At 32.3% G+C, this 22363-nt stretch overlaps 1 protein-coding gene across 1 annotated transcript in view; it reads left to right on the top strand.

Moving 5' to 3' along the window:
• The window catches only part of Tll1 (tolloid like 1), a 192820-nt gene that overhangs the window by 152827 nt on the left and 17630 nt on the right, over positions 1 to 22363 (top strand). The window contains exons 13-18 of the mRNA XM_005329263.5: positions 775 to 970; positions 2973 to 3098; positions 5068 to 5228; positions 8837 to 9017; positions 17717 to 17842; positions 20463 to 20590. Of these exons, the coding sequence (XP_005329320.2) occupies positions 775 to 970; positions 2973 to 3098; positions 5068 to 5228; positions 8837 to 9017; positions 17717 to 17842; positions 20463 to 20590 (918 nt within the window). The remainder of the gene's footprint in view (positions 1 to 774; positions 971 to 2972; positions 3099 to 5067; positions 5229 to 8836; positions 9018 to 17716; positions 17843 to 20462; positions 20591 to 22363) is intronic.

Raw genomic sequence — 22363 nt, forward strand, 5'->3', positions numbered from 1 at the left:
GGATAATACCCAATTTTTATGAAAAACAAAGTTAAAAGTAAAAATTTTATTCAGAATTTGTCTTATTATTTTTCTAGTAATTTGTACATTTTTTGGTCTGTTGTTTTGAGAAGCCAGATTGTTCATGAACAAGAGTACTCTATGAAGTGTCAGGTTCATGAACAAGAGTCAGGCTGACATTCTGATCTAATATTTGCATTTAGTCATTAAGAAAAGGGAATTTATGGGAGTTAAAAAGAGTGTGTCAATGTAAAAGGGCTCATCCAGACAAGACCATGTTACCTTGAGAAAAAGAAAGATCACAGATCCCAGAGAATTGGGAGGCTGTGCCATAGGGTCACAAGTTCAAAGCCAGACTTGGCAACTAAGTGAGGCCCTAAGCAAATTAGTAAGACCCTGTTTTTTTTGTTTGTTTTTTTAAAAATAGAAACCACTGCTGATTCTACAAGATAGAAGTCTTTCTATACCCAGCCATGCTAATTATGGATAAAGAATGTTATACACAATGAAATACTGTCATCACATATTATCAGATTTTCCATTCAGATTTTCCTGGTGGTCCTAACTCACATGGATATATTTCCATATAATTTAAAAATTTTAAAAGTCCTTTATTCAAATGCAACATGTGCACTTGTGAGAAATACTTATTGCACTCACTTAAGTAACTTTTGTATTAACAAGTCAGTTCTATGGCACTGAGTACATAATAATCTTCCTATAAAATTGTTTATGTATTGATGAGGTCATGTTCACAAATTTTTATTATTGTAGATTGAAAGACATGACAACTGTGCCTATGACTACCTAGAAGTTCGAGATGGAAACAGCGATAATAGCCCTGTGATAGGTCGTTTCTGTGGTTATGATAAACCTGAAGACATAAGATCTACCTCCAATACCTTGTGGATGAAATTCGTTTCTGACGGAACTGTGAATAAGGCAGGGTTTGCTGCTAACTTTTTCAAAGGTAATTTGCAGTAATGTGCAAACATGAGATTTTCTTTTTCAGGGAGAATTGTATTATTTATCTTAAAGTTGGGGAAAAACTGGCTTGTGGTTGTATTAAAAGTTGAAGTATGCTCTGTTTATAAAGATATTTGGTGGTGAATTTTGATGGGAAAGGTAACTAGTGAAATATTGGAGTTTGGAACTTCGTAGCACAGGGTAGAGACGCTGTTAAGATGGCTACCATATGTTCTTTATGAAATAGTCAAAATAACAAAATTCAGAAAGGAAGAAAATATTTACAGTACATGAATACATGTAATAAACAAAGAATCCGTAACCAGAAGGGAATTTATTGAGATGTAGTTGACACATCAGTTTATCTCCAAGTGCCAGCATGTCTAAAGAATCACTTCCAGAATGGTGTTCTTCCACACTGGAAAGAATTTACATCTTCTGATGCCTAAAATGTCTTATGACAAGCGATTATTGCTGATCAGCTTTAATTTTGAATTGCATAATTGCAATTTTATTTTTATCTCACATATTTGATGTGTTTTATGAAGGTAAAATGAAAACTACTTTTGTGTAAATAGAAACATCAAATATGCCTATGGGAAATTCGTAGACATTTATATTAAGTGTGTCATTGTTGAATAAAATTTCCTGTGAGTGGAGCAAATAATTATCTCTACACTGCTTTTTATAGGATAAATGAAGCAATCAATATGTATATGTCAAAATTTATTGATAGACATCTAAATATTTTCCTTATTTCAAGAACAACAGTAAATGAATTATCCCTGAGAGTTACTTAAGTATTCATCATATGAATTGAAATACAGAAAAACTTGATGCTCTAACTATATGAATCAATCAAAGTGTAAAATTTTTTCTGTACGTGTTATATTTCACAGAAAAAAATTGGGCTGCCAAACATTTTTCCTGTGATATTTATGTATATTTGGTTATCAAAAATACTTAGTGTCTTGCTGATAGATAATTTCACCAGAGGATCTTTACAATTTGCCTAATTCACATTAAGTTATTTCTGGAAAGCAAGATATGGAGTATTCTGTTATATACATTTTTAAAAATAGTATCTATTTTTCACACATTTTCATATACAGTTTAAGTAGCATATACATTTGTGAAAATATTGAATTATTATGTTATGCATCAAAATGTCCTTATAAGAAACAGTGAATATAAGTATTTATAGTAAACACTTTAAAGAGATCCAGTCAACTTCTGAGTTTTTTATTTGTTAGAATATTAATTTATAACATATTTGCCACATAATATTTCTTAATAATGATATTTTAAAAAAACTTTTTATGTCTGTGAATGGCAAATTTGAGGCCAGACTCAGCAACTTAGCAAGACCTTCTGCAACTTAGCGAGACCCTGTCTCAAAATAAAAAATATAAAGTGATGGATTTTTACTCAGTGTCAGCGCACCCCTGGGTTCAATCTCCAATATGAAGGAATAATTTTATAGGTGTGTGTATGATGCTGAAGATTGACCCCAGGCTGGTCTCGTACATGCTAAGCTTGTACTCTATCACTGAACTATATTTCAGTAGCCCCTAGAATCATTTTTTTTTAGATTCATCTAGCAAATTATACTATGAAATTAATAGGAAAACTATGCTTTTTCAGTAAGTTTTTCTATTTCATTCTGAACAACCTCTAAGATTTGACAGTCTCATTTGACCTGAAATTCAGGGAAAAAAAAACAAACCCACAAACACACACACTGTGTCTTGGAGAAGGTACTCTTCCATTGACCCTGTCCTAGTTTTCTCTTGGTTCTTCCACAATTCTTAGGAGGTTATAGACATGAGCCTTCTGAAGGTCTGATCCATCAAGGGCTTATACATTGTTCCTGCTCCTTTCCCAAAGAAATGAATTGTCTTTGTTTTATTTAGAGCCAGTAAGCATCATATTTACAAAAAGTTTTGCACCCTACCATGTAAAGACAAAATGCTCTACTTGTTCTGTATCTCTCACCATTTTTATAGAGGAGGACGAGTGTGCCAAACCTGACCGAGGAGGCTGTGAGCAGCGCTGTCTGAACACTCTGGGCAGCTACCAGTGTGCCTGCGAGCCTGGCTACGAACTGGGGCCTGACCGGAGAAGCTGCGAGGGTAGGGCTGGATTGCCACAGTGCTGCCTGCCTGGAGACCCCTGCCCATCCCTTTCCTTCATGTATTCTCATTCTCTTGTCTTTCTCTTTCCTTCATGTTCACTCCACTCACAGTCAGGGCTGCTGTGAATCTTTGCCTGGATTCTTGTTAGAGATCAGTCCCTTTCTCCTTTGGTCACCAGGCCCATAATGGATGGATGGATGGGTGGATGGATAGATATAGATAGATACATACATATTGATTTCTATCTCTATCTAGATCTAGTTTTGTATCCATCCCTCCATGCATCCATCCATCCATTGGTCTATTCATCATTGTTTTTATCTTTTTTTTAAACCTAGTCTATGAATGTCTCCCTTATTAAGATGACAAGCCAGAATCTGAACCATCTTTGTATCTTTAACATCTAGCACAGTTAAAGCTAAATGCACATTTTATGAATATATGATTTATTAAATCATCACTTGTCATGGTTTTCTGCATTTTCCCTTCACGATTTAACGTGAGGTTTGCCATACAGTGTTTTGTTCCCATGGCTTAAGATCCCTTTCCTAGGAATTTAAAGCTCCCTCTTTTTCACCTTCCCTCCTCCACCCTCTTACAGACCTTCATTAACAGATGGAAGAAATTGACTGTTCTTCCTTCCTATGGTCAATTTCTATTTTATCTCTCTTTAAAAATTCTGCTAAATTTATCTACCTAGAACTTGTAGCAACTTACTATTATTTGTATTCATGTACTAATTTATTTTGTGTTTTGCTCACCAAGAAGCAAGTCTCTGGAAAGTGAGCACCTTGTTCTCCACTGTGTCTGTAACAGGATGAAAGTGGCAAAAGCAGCAAAACTGTTTGCTTAAGGAATAAGTGTCACACCCTTGATGGCCTATTTCTTAAAAAAAAAAAAAATCAGTCTCCCTATTTCTTCTTGTGAGTTTGAACTTTGTCTGGCTTTCAAAAGTCTCCATCCTACCTGTTAAACTACTAATCCTCCTCTCCTAGAATGAAAATGACATAGTTACAAAGTAGATGCAGTATTATTTCAGAAGAGAACAATGTATATCAATCATAAAAGAACATGACCATTATTTATATGTGGGTCCTAGAAACAAACATTTTACTTCATGGTCATTTGCCCAAAACTGATAAAAGTGAATGTTCAGGTAGTATTTTTGCATACTCATAAATATGGCAATATATATGCACATGCATATGTGCACAAAGGCAAAGAAGAGGACAGTTATCTTTATGTAAATTTGGACTCCCTAGGAGTTAATTAATTATACTGTGCACAATATATGTCCTTTTCTTTCAATTTGCTTTTGGAAAACATGATTTTGCAAATTTTGGTATCAATAGGAAAGAGAAGAAATATAAATAGATCATCCCAAAGGAAAGAAAACCAGTTAAGTAGATTTTTTTTTTTTGGAACAAGTATGTTCTGTTTACCACAATTTATCTTGCTTGTTAGCTTAGATAATAGCATTACTTGTTTTGGAAAAAATAGTTTGAGAAAATAGATAATTGATTTGGGTCTTATTGCCATAAAAACCATATTATGATATCTATCTATCGATGTACATTTCTTTCCTTAATTCCCACAACAGCCTTATCAATTCTTGAGAAAAAAATGTTTTTTTCTTAATTCTATAGTAGCCAAGACACTATGCTAGTCATTATACTCATTTAAAAGTTAAGTAACACATTTTATATTGCTTGACCAACTTTCAAGTGATTTAAAATGTGGTAGTACAGTCATAATTTACTTTGTTCTAAAGCTATAAGATAGCAGTTTATAAATGGGATTTGATGATTAAAATAGTTGTATTAAAAGCTAAGGAGCAGAGAGTGCATTTATTAGATTTTTAAATCCTGAAGATGGTTGAAATTTCACATTGGGATGCTAAGGTACCAGTGGAAAGGGGGGTCAGAAGGGGGTGATGTTATTAAACAAATCTTTTCCTTCTTTTTAGCGGCTTGTGGAGGACTTCTATCCAAGCTCAATGGCACCATCACTACCCCCGGCTGGCCTAAAGAGTACCCTCCCAACAAAAATTGTGTGTGGCAAGTGGTTGCACCAACTCAATACAGAATTTCTATGAAGTTTGAGTTTTTTGAATTAGAAGGGAATGAAGTAAGTGAACCATACATACCATGCATTTGAATCATACTTTGGGAATTACTAAGGCAAACTGGCAAAGATTAAAAAAAAAGAAAAAGAAAAAAGGATCTATTATAATGATGTAGGTGTTGTAATGTTTCTTTGTGTTGTTGCTCATTTCTGCAACTGATTATAATTGTTGATGTTGGATGATATTTTAGACAATTTCTGGGAGATTGAAAATCAGCCAGAGGGAGTTTTTATTCAGCAGATTTAATACACACTATTTTCCTGATTTATTAAATAATTATAGAGTATTTAAGGTCAACTTCATGCCACATAGACTTTCTTTAAAAAAAAAAAACTAACACCAGGATCCACACAAAAATATAAGTATGGGAGAATGTGGAACATTTTGTTCGTAGGAATGGATATATTTCCATTAATGAAGAATTAAGAGAAATAATAATTAGAAAGAAGGAAAAGTTGGAGGTTATAAACAAGAAGAGGCAAAAATTGATATGCTGAAACAAAATTATGTATAAAGCCCACAAATGGTCCCAATAATCATTGTCCCGGGGACAGTGATACATTGTAGTTCTGTTCTCTTCTCCGTGTGGCATTTCATTACGAATTTTGCTCCTGGTTCATCGATAAGGGAATGGACTGGGGATGTGGCTCAGTGGTAGACTGCACACCTACTGTGCTCACTGCATACCTACTGCATACCTACTGCATACCTACTGTGCTCACTGCATACCTACTGAGTTCAGTGCCCAGCACTGCAAAAGAAGAGAAAAGGAATATTTATTTTTTAGCCTCAGTAACATATGTACTTAGTTGACACTATCTTTTCTTTACAAAATGTAGCATACATTGCAAAGGTATAGTTTTCTGTCAGGTGGTCACACTAAAATAAGTGAGATCATTTGTTTGAAAAATCCTTTGTGCTAATACACACTAAATACACACTAAATTCAAATAGGATGTCAAGCTCGGAAATAAGAACCTTTCAAAAATTTTCCTGGTCAACGCTGATTTAATTCAAGAGAAAAGGTGATAAACACTTGTTTTGTTTGGTGGTTCTTACTTTCTGTTCTTATTTTTTTCTGCTTTTCAGTTTTGCTTACTCTTCAATGAACATGATTTAACACTTCTAAATATGATAAAATTAATTCATAAAAATTATTATGTCTTTATTATATTTCTGTCAAAACATAAAGTGTGAGAACAGAAATATATCTGGGACAGTCATTGTTGGGAATATTTGTGGATTTTACATATAATCTTGCTTTTATATACTTATCTTTGCCTGTTCTTTTTTTAACCTCCTATTTTTTCCTTCTTTTTAATCTGTTTGTCTGTAGTAGCCAAAGTACTTCTGTGCATTTTAAAAATCTCTTTCTAGGGTTTTGTTACACAATAGTTAGATGACTTTTGTTCCCCTTTAAAGGAGACTAAAGTCTGAATTTATACATTTTAGATGATTGTAGAATCTTAAAACTCAATGGACCTTTTGAGCTTTTTTTTAACATTATGTATGAGTTTTATGATGGGATATACTGCAGTTTATCCTTTTAATATATTTTATCCAAATGGAACATCTTTTTCCTTTTGTGACTACTTCAAATTTGGGGAAATGTTAAAATGAAGACAAAATTTTTATGGTATTTTTGGAAAAGCTTTTACTGAGTTAAAATTCTTGAAAATGGGATTTCTCTATCAATTTCTGTAATTTGATATGAACTGAGTATTGAATGACTTCTACTCTCATAGTTTTCCCTAAAGCTATTAGTTGCAGTAAATGAGATATTTTGAATTCATTAATTGGTACATGTTTCTGAGAAGACTAGAGGAGATTTACATTCAGGATGAAGGAGGGCAGTGATTTACATAAATGGGGCACTGTCTTCTAAAAGCATTGTTCTCATAATAATGGTCATAGTTCACATAAGGACCCTTTACAAACTTTATTAACATATCCTAGAACTCTGTTAATAGTGGTGGTACCATGTGAGAAGCCATCACAGAATTCTGCATATTTTCTGAATATCTATGCTGTTATGATCAGAGGCCTGAGCAAACACTTGAATTTCAGAATAATGGGTTAAGTTTAAACCTTCATTATTTTCTTCTTTATACTGAGATACCAAAGGAAAGTCAATGAGAAAGAACTTTAGCCCTATAAGTATCCTCCTATAATATACTGAAGACCTCTTTAAACAAAAATCTCAGTTTTAACAAAGTAAGTAGAAAAGTTATCTCATTTTTCCTAGCATCATTTTGCTTATTTATCACCTAATTAATATCACCAGTAATTTGAGTTGACATAGTTCAAAGAACACATCATGCCCCAGGGTTCAATCGTGTGCATTGTTAAACCTTTCTAATTACACATTTATGTAATAAGGTCATTCATGTAAGATGTGTTCTTTGGAATGTGCCCTGTTGGAACTTTGGAAAAGTGTATCATGGAACATTTGAGAGCCATAAATTGCTTAAGACTACCTGGCACTCACTTGCCTTCTTCCATTTGGGTATTGTTAGTGTATTACATATAAATCAGAATGAGTAGATCTCAATTTGGTATATATTCCTGCTTCCATTCCACTGAACAGAATTGCTATTGGTTTGTGATCCAGCTGCAAACCTACAAACTTGAAAAAATTAAGAAACATCAGTAATTTTCATAAATTTGAAAGGAAACTGACTTTTTTATTATATACCAAGGGTCTGTCTTTCCCTTTGAAAGTGAGTAATGGTGTTGTTATGATCAGATTGTCATGTTTCCATGACACAGAACAGACTCTGTCCACCCCCATACTCCATGTTTGATAACTATATTTTGGACAAGTTATATAAAAAAATTCTGAACCTCAGTTTTCTCATCTCTACAATGGAAAGGATTACTTCTGTTGCTAGTGTTTGATAGACTCAATCTACTAATATTATGTACATGACCTGTCATGTTTTGTAGAAAATAGAATACTATATAAATACTTTTGCAGTTCCTTTTGAAATTTAAAGCAATTAAAAAAAAAGAATCAGAGAATGAAGCCAGGAGTAGTGGTGCACACCTGTAATCCCAGCAGCTCAGGGGGCTGAGGCAGGAGGATTGCAAGTTCAAAGCCAGCCTCAGCAACAGCAAGGGGCTAAGCAACTCAGTGAGACACTGTATCTAAATAAAATACAAAGTAGGGCTGGGGATGTGCTCAGTGGTCAAGTGCCCCTGAGTCGAATCCTTGGTAAATAAAATAAATAAATAAAATGAAATAAAAAGTTTTTAAAAAATGAAAAAGTGACAAACTGCTGCTCTTCTGCCCATCATCACTATCATCTCAACAAATATTCATCTGAATTCTCCTTATGATTTTATCTTTTTTGAAAAAATATATTCACTTGTTACAAAGAAACAAGCATGTCAGTGTATATACAATCTAGAAGACATTTACAACAAAATTCTCTATCTTTCATACTTTTTATCTCAGAGTTGAACCATGTTCTTGATTTTCTTTAACCTTTCATTTCCAGTTTGACTACCATGGGAGTAAACAGGTAAAAACATGATATACTTCTCAAATAAATGTCAATCATCTGGTTCTATTGGTCTAGTGACTAGGACCACTGTGGTTTTTTTCCAGGTATGCAAATACGATTATGTGGAGATCTGGAGTGGTCTATCCTCTGACTCTAAACTGCATGGCAAATTCTGTGGCGCAGAAGTGCCGGAAGTGATCACATCCCAGTACAACAACATGAGGATTGAGTTCAAATCTGACAATACCGTATCCAAGAAAGGCTTCAAAGCACATTTTTTCTCAGGTATAAGTATTAACATGTTGTATGTGTATGTTACTGATGTTCAACATGGATTGGCTTAAATTTTATGATCTTTTCTTCAGTTTACTGTTGATAAACTTGGAGGCACAAAGGATGCATGATGATTTATCCTAGTATTAACATTTTTTTTTACATAAGATATATTTAAAAGGAGCACTGATAAAAGGTTGACCCAAAATGATTAGATTTTATATAAATAAAGTCTGGTACAAATAACACAAAAATAGTGATATAATACTTCCAAGCAGTGACTAGTTGTTACAGGTATATGGGAATAATGATACCAGACTATCAGACAGTGGAATATTTTCAACATTTTTTTTTTGGAAAATGTGTTCTTAGTTTTAGACTCTTTCATTTTGCAGCATATTTCTTCTTGTTATTGCTATATTTACATTCTTATTTTTAGGCCAGTAACAACATCATATTTTGCCTTGTTGCTACAGGCATGATTGTAGAAAGAGGCTGAGAAATATGGAATTATAATTTTATTACAAATAACATAGGATTGAGTATACTTAATGTTATATACTTCTGCATTTGGAAATTGGCAACCAATTCAGAATACAATAAATAAAAACTTTCCCAATTTTACAAAAACATATAGAAACGTGAAATTTCCCTAGTTTCTCAATCTCAGAATGATTCATTATAAAAACAATATTTCAAAACTCCAAGAACAGATAAAATTGTAATAAACCTCAGTATAGGAATCTATTCTGCCTTTGCACAAAGCTAGCAAATAATTTAAAGCAACTAAATTCCAACTATGCTTTAATATTAGGTAATTTGGGTTGAGTTAATTTGAAGTCCATTTACTCAAGTCCCCCTGAGTTTAAAATGAGTGAGATTTACAATGTCCAGGGTTTGTTTGGGATTTGGGGGGTAATTGAAGTTAATGGTTCACAAGCTCCATTGAGTTCCAATTCAGACATAAAAGTGCATTCAAAATACAGTGGGTCTCAGCTTACTTGTTCTTGTTCCCTTGCCTTCTTACAGATTTAATTACTTTTTAAAAATTCTTCTTAGGCATTTATTTAAGATTTATATTCTTAAAAGTAGAATGTGAATATCTTATTTTAATAAAAGAGACTTTCTTAGACTTCACTATTGTATAAATATCATGGACATGGTAGAGACAAAGCTACTTACCTCAAGCCATCTAAATAGTTATTTTTAAAAGTGAAATTATGAAGCAATTCAATTTTATCATAACATTCAAAGTATTCCTTTGCACATTACCTTGGTCACATACTTCAAGATTCTTTAAAAATGCATACTATACATACTGAATTCAAATTATGATTAAATTTAACAATTCTCACAACAATTAAAATCACTTTCTGTTATTTTTGGTCAGACAAAATTTTCCAAATTAAAAAGCCAGATTATTTATCTGAATCTTTAGAACACTACTAGTGCAATATAAATGTGCTTTTTAAATTCTTAGAATACAAACATGAATGCAGATGGTACTTTTATCACTTGAGAAGATAATAGGTTTTATTGTTTTCTCTGTGTAGTGATGCTTTGCAATATTAGCTGAGTATCTCAATAATACTCAGCAACTTATTTGCTATAAGTCATGTTCACTAATACAATCATCTAGAAAACTATCTGTTTTAGTATTTAAACACACACACACACATGCTACATGCAGTATTTATTTCATTTAGAAGAATCTAGCTAATACTGATGGAATGAAGGTAGTTAAATAAAATGAACAATGAAGTGCAGGAGGAAACTAAACTCTGGACATTCATATTATATTAGTGTGTTCATTTCTATGTTTATTTGAAAGATGAGCTGCTGAGGAGTTAATACATTGCTCAGGGTCACAAAGCATTTAAACCCTATTCTGTCTTGGTTCACAGACAATTCTCTTAACCATAAAAGCAGATTATGACCTTTGCAAGGGGCATTAATAATGAATGTGTGCCATTCAACATCCTTATGACCTGAAAAACAATAGATATGCTTTTCATTTCTTTATTAGATTACTTTTTTGTAAAGTGTGAAATAATCATCATTAAGTATAAATTTTCAATGTTCCTTTTGATGCATTGAAAAGACCTTGTATTTTGCTATATTTATATTTAAAATATTATGGTTCTCGATGATACCTATTGCACAGCTTATTTCCTGGGAGTTTCTGTCAGTGGGGAATGTGTGTGCTCAAGAAAACAGAAGGTAAAAACATTCTATTTGTAGTAATTACCATTGATGTACCATAAAGAGATGGATGTAAATAAGGATTTAGATAACTAAATGATCTTAGACTGATAATCTTACAAAATTATAACCCACAAAAGTTCATCATTTTAATAAATAGGTTTATTCACATTGAAAATATTATTTAATAGTTCTAATAATGCTTTAAGTGTCATAAAATAATTTGTCAAAAATCATATATTTTATTGTAACTACATTTATTAGAAAGTAACTATGTAAACCACGGTCATACTATGCTTCACAACAAAATTGAAGGATTTTTTTTAATGTTAAAATCCAATATTGGGGGATTTTTAAAGTGCATTATTAGTTTTATTGTCCCAGATTCTTTAGAAAACAATCAGGCATAGAGATCAAGAGTCATTAATATGACTATCCTGTTTGTCTCAGAAATCCCATTCTTTTGGGAGACTCTCATAAATATCCTCACATCAAGAAAGATTTAAATATAATGAAATAATGATAGAAATTTGGACAAAATAGTGTCACAGTTAAAAAAAAAATAGCAAGTTACAGCAAATGGACTCTTATACCGTAAATATAGTTCAATGACTAAACGGTGCAAAAAGTTGTAGATGATAAAATATTAATAGAAATCTAGGTTTAAAACTATGCACTGTGCTTATAACTAAGCATGTGACTGGATACAAACGTGAAAGTTAACCATGTAAAAAAATACTTCTGCTAACGTGGGAAGACTGTGCCTTATAGTAAACTCCAATTTATCTCAGAGCAGTTCTCTGATTTAAATATAAAGTAACTTTTGAAGAAAAATCCTTAAATAATATTTTTAATTATCTGTTCCTTAAAATATTTCTAGATTTGCAAAACATTGCCTGATGAACTTTGATCTTTTCTAAATGAAGAAAATTTAAAGTTTTTATATTTATTGTTATTCAATATTAATATAAGAAAAATCAATAGAAGTGAATCAGAACAAGTTAATTTGTAATTATCTTATTACAAACAATAAAATAAGAATCAAAAGATATTTTATGGGAACTTAGTCTTAAATAGTAACATTTATAGCCAGTGTTTTAAAATTTCAAAAGTAGTTATGGCTTTATATAACCTTAACAAGGGGTATAACATAATGTGTTCAATTATTTTCTTCTTTTTCTTTTCCTAATAACAATTACAAAGAAATTCAATAACAATAAAAAACAGTATTTGGTGATAAGTCATCCCACAGTATTTGAAAAGGAAAGCAATTTGAAAATAAATTTAAACTTCCTTGAAGTCATACATAACAAAAGAGGTGAAGAGCTATATTTAAATTTTAATGTATGCAATGAAATAAAGTACTTATAGTGCTGTTTCTAACATACCATTTATCTAATAAAATAACCATGTAGATTGTGTCTATTTTTACACATAACCTCAGATTTTTAAATATGGATTTTTTTTAGATTTAAGAAATGGAATCAAAGGGATGTTTCCAAGAACTTATTAGCAGAATAATTAACATCAATGATTTCTGTCACTTCCATGTTCATGAAACTAAGAAACCCTTATATATCAATTCTAATTAAGCCTCATAAATTAGTTATGAAAATGTCATAGCTTGAAATGTGGGAACTTAATGGATTTTATAGCAGAAAAGCTTTTAACCTGCTCTACAAAAATCAAAGTGTGATGCACTGTAATGATTCCAGAATATATTTTCAGAACAAATGAAGGAACTAATATTTAATAAAATAAAGAAATTAGGAATATCAAAATAAGGCTATTGGGATATTAACTAGAATTATAAGTCTATTCAATTTTTTTTAGATAATTCAGAATATAGTAACATGGGCATTTTCTAGAAGATATCTAATCCAAGAATTGCTGAAGGAGATTTGTTATCAGATTAATAATAATGATTTATTTTATATGCTGATAAAATAAAACTCAATTTTATGTGATATCGTTTTTGAACACGGGGGTATAAGCCTGAATAGGTATACACAATACAGTTTGTCTAGTTTAAGTGATAAGGCAAAGTTAGCTATATACCTCTCAGAACAAAGTTATTTTTCTTAGAACAGGTTACGCCCAAAGAAGTATTAGTAGAAATTTATGCATGCAAAACAGCAACATTTGGAGAACTTCACAGGATTTTTAAAAATTATAACATTCACAATTTGGAAATAACTTTAGGCAGTGGGCATTGAGCATGGGGTGCACCTTTGTTAGGCTACCCTGTACAATGAAAAGACTCAGTAATGACTTCTATGATAATCAGAACACCAAATTTGAAAAAGAAAACTTTCAATAGCAATCTCCCTCAGGGATAATTTAATGGGAATGTGATCTAACTATTATTGATAGACCTAGTGACTTGCTTAGTGACAAAAATAGAATGAAACTGAAGTTTGCCTTCTCCCAGTTCATTTTGGTCTGTAAAAATGCAGAGTAAGATAAAATAATTTTCATTTCAATATTTCTAATTATAAATTCAAGTGATTTTGTCTGACACATTCATCTTCCTCTCACAGATATGTCTTCATAAACATTTTTATACTATTTTTCTCATGGAATGGTTGTTGATATTTGTAGATAACATTCAATCTAATATCACCCTAACAAATGTATAAATATTGGTGTGATTAATTATCAGTAATAATGTAGCTACAATATTCCTACACAGTTTTGAATCCTGCTTCCAAGTTTTCAATATTAGTAAGATTTAATATTTGCATATTTATGGAAAGAGCGATAGTCAGTGTTGTAGCTCTCAGAGTTTATCATCTTCGCTCTCTAAAGGTGATAATTTATTGAATAGTTTTGTGTTGTGTGTGCTGTGTTTGTGTGTGTGCATGAGTACTGTATGTATCTCTTAATTCCAGTCCTGAGGATTTGGTTTGAGAATATTTGCTTTCCTATATGTTGCTGTTCTGTTGCATGGAATGTTTACTTCTTTTTCCTACAGATAAGGAAGCTTTCTGCAAAGAGAAAATTTTTATTTTTGAATCTTGCAAGAACTTGTTACAGGTTGCCACTTCAGTTCCAACCAGTATGTATTATTCATAGACTGATGACCTCTGATAGTCTCAGAGGTATGCTACAGGCTCTGATGGGAAAATACCACCTCCCTTCTCCTAATAATAGAACTTTTCTTCATCTAACACAGAATGGAAAACAGACATGTCCATTCCCAAGACTGGGGCTCCTTTCCATCTACAGAAGAGAAATGTGTTTTTTTTTTCTCTTCACAAAATATTTGTTTCTCCTACTAATAAAAACTATTAATTTTTCTTCATTGTGTGTCTACTCTATGAAAATGCCAGAAAATTTCAAATGAATAATTGATTGAATTCTCAATTATTTAATTGATTATGCAGGCATTTTAAGAAATGTTGAATACTCTGCATCCTCCTCCCTTTCCCTTTTTCTTGAATTCTTCATTCTGTGAAAAGTCTGTGAAGTTAGGTCCTGAGAGGGGAAAAGGGACAACATTAGTCAATCATGGTTGTTAACGTTTCTCCTCCATACCCTGCTAGTTTGATGGCCTTTCATAAGTAAGAAATACAGAACATATTGGTGGAATTCTTCTTTTATGATATTGTTGTTTCTCACAAACGAAGAAAATCCAAAACTGAATTTACTTTAATTAGAATAGTTAATTAATTATCTCTATTAAAAATATCTTCAAACGACTCCAATGTATTCACTATTTTCTAGACAAACTATTAAGTTAAAAAAATATGGGCTTTTTTTTTGTCTGCATGATGTAAAACATCTGGCTCATTTTAAGTATTCCAATGATTTCATGAAATTTTCTCTTTTCATATGACCATTTGACACAAGGAGCTCAGTTTTAGATGCTACCTTTCTGGAAATGATAACTTCCCTCTGCTGCTTTTAGTTACAATTTTGATTAGTCCAGTTTTGCATCTTGGCTAAAGCATAGATTAACCCATAAATATATTCTAGCAGCCTAATTGATGACTTTTAACTTTCATGGGACCTTGACTAAAATAAGAAACAAGCGATGTGGGAACGGAGGGAGGCAGGAAACACAGACAAACTGGGAAAGTAAAAAATAACAGATACTTAGAAAATAATGACTACATAAATAATAATATAATAATAATGCTTCATCTTCTAGTTCTACAATTTATCCCGTTTTTCTTCTTCTCCTCCTCTTTCTTCCAAATATTATTTGAAAAGTTATTTTTTTCAGCACAATAGAAATAAGAATAATTGATTGGAAAAAAAAACTATTAAAATATGATTGGTTTTACTTGGAATTCTTTCAGTTACCACTACTATAGCTCAGCTATGTCCTATGAGGTCTTGAAACTAATCACACTTGGAAAGATTAGCTAGTGAAATGATATTCCTACTAGAATGAAGTTTGATGTGTTGGAATTATTTTGACTATACCATGAGTATGGATTTAAACACTCTGTAATAATACATGTGTTCTTTTAACATTTTGGTACTTCCCATGCATGACCATCCACACAGGTACCAATGAAAGGAGGAATCAGGCAACTTCACCCCCACAGGGTGGGTCCTTGAGCAGTCCATTTGTTTACCAGTCAGTTACAAAAGGGAACACATGTTCTCTAAGCTACTTTGCTTACAATGGTTAGGTTTTCATACCATTCTCAAAAGTCTAGTTGACCATAATCCATTCTGAAGTTCATTCTATTGTGTCTTATTTTAAATACAACAAATCATTATATAAACATTTTCATAAGAAGTGTGTTTCTATTTCAGAGTAATTGTACTACCAGAAAAAAATTTTTAAATAGTCCTTTTTCATTTAATGAAGAAGATTTTTATCTATATTCACTCATGAGGAAGGCTTTTTCTAAAGCTTCTTATGATAAAATAATATATTTAAAAAATTTACTGCTGAACTATGTGAATTAGGAAATGCAAGCAAGTGACAAGTTAGCAATAATAAATATAATTTACCATCCATCCGTTCTGTTTTTATCTTTCATAATTCATAACCAATAATCTTCAGTGTTGACACAGTTAAGGTAATGGGGTTTAAGATATGATAAATTGATCTAAAATTAACTTTATGATGTTAATTCTCTATTAATTTCTGCTTTCTTATGCAGTTTGGTGTTTGTTACTCTTTTAGAGATGAACTATCTTTATTTAATTTTTTTTTGCTTAGTTCCCATAATAAGCATTAAAAGAATCATGAAAATGGCAAGGATAGGCAGAGAAAACATAAATCACAAATTTACTGATTCTTACATATTCTTTAAAGACTGGAGAATACCTGTATGTATTTGAAATATTCTGCCAATGTATGAATGTATCCTGGAACCTGTGTGTGCTTGTCATGGCAGTCAATCTTTAAAAGTGGAAAAAGTAGATGCATCTTTCAAAATTGCTAGCAGATTATTTAATAAAAATAAACAAAAAATATATAAAAGCCAAAATAGCAAACTGTTTGTCATGTGAACTCACTATTTCTCACCAGCAAAATCAGCTGACAGTGAAAAATTTGAATTCATCTCACCTCTAACATGACTGTACTGTGTCCTTTTTGTTCTCTGTGTGTGGGAGTGATGAACGTCTGAGTGATATGCCACCCTATATGTGTGTCAGGAGCAACCTGCCAGTTTGGCTTAAAGGGACATGCCAGCCATGGGATGACAGCTGAGTAACGTAGTGTGACAGCTGATGCCTGTCACTGAATCGACTGCCTGTTAATCTAGTTTGGCTTTCTCCCTGTAGTGAATATATTGACTATTTCCTAGAGCTCATATTTCCTATTTTAACCTTTACTTCTAGCACACTAAAAGCTTTTTTAGAGGATGACTTATTAATAAACTAGTCTGCCAGAGTAGATTTGTTTAAAATATAAATTAACTTTCATTTTTAAGATGGTCTAACGATGTCTTTTCTGTCTTGGAATGTTTTGAAATGTCCAGATTCATTAATGCCAAGCATATCTGCAAAGTTAATGAAAAAAAAAATCAACTACAGTAGTTATACTGAGTGATTTTTTTTAAAGCAATTACATACAAATCTTGGAAACTTGTTTAGCCTCTGTCTGTACACCATGGTTAATATAATGAAGGATTTGACCACTACATAAATGCTGTTTCTTGCCTTCATTAAAGCTACTAGTGATTTTAAATTCATTTCTAAAAAATTCACAGTCACTGTGTGGATAAATTGGGAAAGGATCTGTTAACTGTTTTTTTCCCTATTCAAAAGTTTTACTCCAGTATAGAAGTGAAAGAATATTGTAAGTTGTTATCCTAGCACAAGTATTCTCAGAAACTCATTCCATGGTACAAGGCTCCTAGCTAAACAAGAAAAGGGTAAAACTAAGACACCTTAAATTTCTATTTTTTTTCATGTTGATCACAGGGGGAGTTGTGACTTAGTTTACCCTTGGCCATTGCTCACCTTAATAAGTGACTGTCCTTTAAGAGTATTTTTTTTAAAAGCTACTTACTAAACTATGGGGTTTATTTCCTTGCTAGACAAAGATGAATGTTCTAAGGATAATGGTGGGTGTCAGCAGGAATGCATCAACACGGTGGGAAGCTACATGTGTCAGTGCCGTAATGGATTTGTGCTGCATGAGAATAAACATGACTGCAAGGAAGGTATGGAAAGAAATGTCCTTTTCTTGACAACATCTCAAATTTTATGTGATTTGAAAAACATTCTGCTTCTAAGGAGAGTTAATCATATCAATGAGTTGAATAATCAGAGGTCAAAAATAAAAATTAAAAAAAATTGTGAAATGTTTATAGATCCCATATAATATAATATAACTGGAAACCTCATTATATTACCAAAAGATTTTACATGTCACATGTGGGCACCATTAGAGTAACTTGTATATGAGATACATAAGTTGCTATGAAGCCATCTGGTAGCCAAAAATCAACTTGTTATCCTCAGGTCTTTATAGAATAGACCTTACAACACTATTCGTATATAAACTGAACTTCTGAAAAATGTTTTAAATTTGGTGTTATAGCCCTCCCCCAAATTTCTCATACATGAGCTTCATGAGTGATGTGCCTTAAATATCAGACATATCAAGCTCAAATGTCTACCAAGGGAAAGACATTTGAAAATGGTATATGCCATTTAAAGTTTTAAGTCAGGGTTTGGCCAGAAAATAAAAAGCAAGCACACCAGTAGCACAATACTAGCCTGCCAGATTTTGTTTCCAAAGTCTTAAAAAATTCCAAGATTTTTAAAAACAATAATTTTATTCCCCTCAGCTACTGTGAGTTATATGGAAACAGGAGATAATTATTCAGGTCTTATTTCTTCCTTTGAGAGTCTACTCTGGAATTTTCTACTTAAATTGGATTTATGCCTATTTCAAAAAGAGAATTATTAAGTAAGTTTTTTTTATAACCACTCATCATTCTGTGTATGTACATTGGAAGGACCTGACTAAAATCCCAGTTAGATAATGGACTTCTTGTATATACCTTAGAATTGTAAGTTGGCAAGTTTTCTTTCTTTCTTTCTTTCTTTTTTGTTCTTTTTTGAAGAAAATGGCATTGTACAGGATCATATGCAACCAGGAATTTTTTTTTCTCTCTGCTTTCCTGTATGAGCATATTTGTAACTTGGTAGTATATGCTATTAAATCAACAGTCTGGGCAACAGGCCCAGAATTTTTTTTCCCCTTCAGAAATGGAAGGTAATTCAGAGAAAAACACGAAGCAGCTTTTGCAGAATGTGCATGTGACCCATGTCTCAGAGATAACAAATATCTTCCTAATATTTTAAGTAGCTAATATTTCCAGAAGTAATTTTATAGAAAACTTCCATTTAGATAGAATGATGTCCAAGTACCCTTTAATAAAATTAATTTTTATTGCCAGGAAAAAGGTTGAATTTTCTTTTACCTTTGCTATAGCATATGCACCTTATATAGTTTAGCAGTAAGCCTGTTTGCTTTGTTGCAGGCTATTATAAATCAGGTAGACTCCATATTTCATGTGGCAAGGCAAAAACAGAGATGATGGAATTTAAGAAACCCTTTCCATAATGGGATCCAGAATTTTTCTTTCTTTCTTGTTATTTTTATTTCCCACCCCCAGAGTTGGGATGGAACCAGGGCCTGCTCTTGTCTTGCTACGTAATCCTCATTTGTTTGCCAGAAGCTGAATGTCACCTGTATCTTCTTGATATTCCTCCACATTGCAAATCCAAATCTTCCTACAGAGAACTATTGCGGTTAAGATGAAGGTGTAGATTAAGGAATGCAATAATGGCAGCAGTGATAACATCAATTGCATGAATTTGTATTGAGCATGGACCCTTGTTGTGTGGCCCTGCAGTATGCTGGTATATTGTTTATATAGTAAATTAATTTCCCCAAATAGATTCCTTGGAAAATTTTAGAAAATCATTTATAGTTTACAATGGGATACACAATATGTAACAAATAATTTCAGCCTAAACCAGGATCTCTAGGGTATAGCTTCACAAATTACATACAGTGAACACAGCTTGATGACATCAAAAACTTTGAAACTTGATACTAAGTATGGAATGGTCTCGTCTGAACTGATAGAAACATAAGAAATTTTATGCTAATGGAATGAGATATTCTTTCTAGTTAGTTTAAAAGCTGTCTCCAAGGCTAAGGAGCTATATATTTTTTTTATCCCTAGTGCTTCATTTTGCTTTAATGAAATTGAGGTTAATTTATTTTGGCAACTAAAACTGTGACTTAGGTTCTTAAGTGTATACTTCACTAAGGGAGAGAGAAAATATAAATATATAATTTCTAAAATGCTTTAATGATATTAATTAGATGAAAGTGATGTTCTGTTAATGGGGAAATTAAAAAAAGATTTTAAAATGGCATAGTTCATTGATTTTTGTTTGTAGCAATGCATTACATATTTTGCAAAACCCAGTGTTGATATTCTTGATTGTCAATATATGTTGCTCTATTAAAGTCTGAGTTTATGGATCCAGCAGTTTAAAATAGGAGTTCCTTTTATTTTAGGCATTTATCTGATTTGTGGCAAACACTTAATTTCCAGTGAGTCAGACAACAAACATTGCATAATTATGCTCAGCAACTTATTTGCCAAAGCAGATGAATATGATAACAGAGACCAGAGTGATGATTAGCTAGTATTCAGAAAGATTTTTCAACAGAGCAGTGGGCAAATAGGCTGCTTGTTTTCTGCCCCAATCCTGAGCTAGATTCCACACTGACTGATATTATCGTTATTGGCACAGCTGAGTGTGAACAGAAGATCCACAGCCCAAGTGGCCTCATCACCAGTCCCAACTGGCCAGACAAGTATCCAAGCAGGAAGGAGTGCACATGGGAAATCAGCTCCACCCCCGGCCACCGGATTAAATTGGTAAGTTAGCCCATTTTCTTTCTATTGAGCTGTAGACACATGTCTTTTGCAGCTAGCACATGGTGGTGGGGGGGGGGGGTTGTTTATTCAATTGAATTGAATCAGTAGATAGCTGGGAAAGATTTTTCTTCTTATGCTTACTTACACTAACTAATTCTTGATTTCCTAGATCAAGGTGACAGCTATGTTGTTCTCCTCTAAGGATTCTTTTACTTTATACTTTAGAGGGCATTATCAAAGTAACTACAAACAACAAACTTTATTACCTAATGTTACTGGTAATGATGTTTCCAAAGGGGAGAATAAATGAAGGAAGCAAAAAAAAAAAAAACAAAAAACCAGAAAGAAAGAAAGAAAGAAAAGGAAATTCATTAAAAAAACAGAATAATCATTTACTTAAACACAAGTTATACAACTTAATATATTCTACTAGTTATGTCAATTCTGTATGCTTCCTATACAAAAAAAATGTATGTCTTCTTACAATAGAATGGATATTATTTTATGGTGTGTAAAGTATCATTTTTGTATAATCTATTGTCATCTAATAAGATACTGATATTCCTATATTTTTCTCACATGTTATTCTATGTGAGTCATTTAAATATGAACACAAAATTTGTCTTCCCTTTTACATTTTTTAAATTGGTTGTCTGATAGTAAATATTTCATTATAGATTACAGAATCTATAAATTATACACTTTAAAGAAATAAAATAATGGAAATATAGAAAATTAAACTATTTCCTACAATATGTTATTTATGGAAGCCAAGGAAAATGCTAGCTAGCAAGGATTAGGACATACTGTAGGAAGCGCTATAGTAATGAACAAAAAATATTTTAGGAAAGAGGCTACCAATCCAAGGTAGTTCTCTGAACCATTTGAGCCATAAGGTTAATTTGTAATTTTCCTGTTTGGATCTTTCCATTCAGTGAATTTATTTCATTTCATGTTATTTTATTAGCCAAAAAAAGAGGCTTTATTCAAATGTGGTATTATGATAAAATCAGAGACAGCAACAAAACATTCATATCCCTAGTATGGATTTCCATCCATCCATTTGCTGTATTTGTGACTGAAATGAACTAGTGTCTCTGTCTGAAAAATCACTCACAAATACAGCAAATGGAGGGAACTCCATTCCTCTCAGCTAAATGCTGAGATGATAGCCCTGTAGGAACTCCATTGCTTTCTAGTCCTGTCCAAGGTCCTGATTGAGAGGACAATTCTCTGAACCTTATGGGCTGAAATGTGGAGGCTGCATCTATTCAGCAACGCAGCCAGCTAATTCAGTTTGGAAAATGGATTTTCCTGATCGCATGAATTTATGTAGATCATAATTTTGTCAGAGTATTCTGAAGAAGTTCCTCTTATGTTGTATAGAGAATGTATACAGTATCACTTTTGGAAGATATTTCATTGAGTGTAGAATTCTAGGATGACTATTTTATTTTTCTTTTTGCACTTCAAACACCTTACTCCAATGGGATTTTCAGGCTTTCAAAGTTTCCAATAATTTGTAAATTTAATCTTTATTCTGTATAAAGAATAATTTTGTCTATGGATACCTTCAATTTTTAATTTTTATTAGAAGTTTGAATATAATGTGTCTGTTTATGGTGGGTTTGTTTAGATATGTGTCTGTTTAGTAATTTTCTAAAAGTCACCTTCTCAAAGTTCTCTACAATTTCTGCATTCTTGAAATTCAAAAGTTTTACAGCATTCTTCTGCACCACTGTGTCTCTTCTTCCAGATTCAAAGTAAATGTTT

This window comes from Ictidomys tridecemlineatus, chromosome 14, assembly GCF_052094955.1.
Source record: "Ictidomys tridecemlineatus isolate mIctTri1 chromosome 14, mIctTri1.hap1, whole genome shotgun sequence".
NCBI classification, from domain to species: Eukaryota; Metazoa; Chordata; class Mammalia; order Rodentia; family Sciuridae; genus Ictidomys; species Ictidomys tridecemlineatus.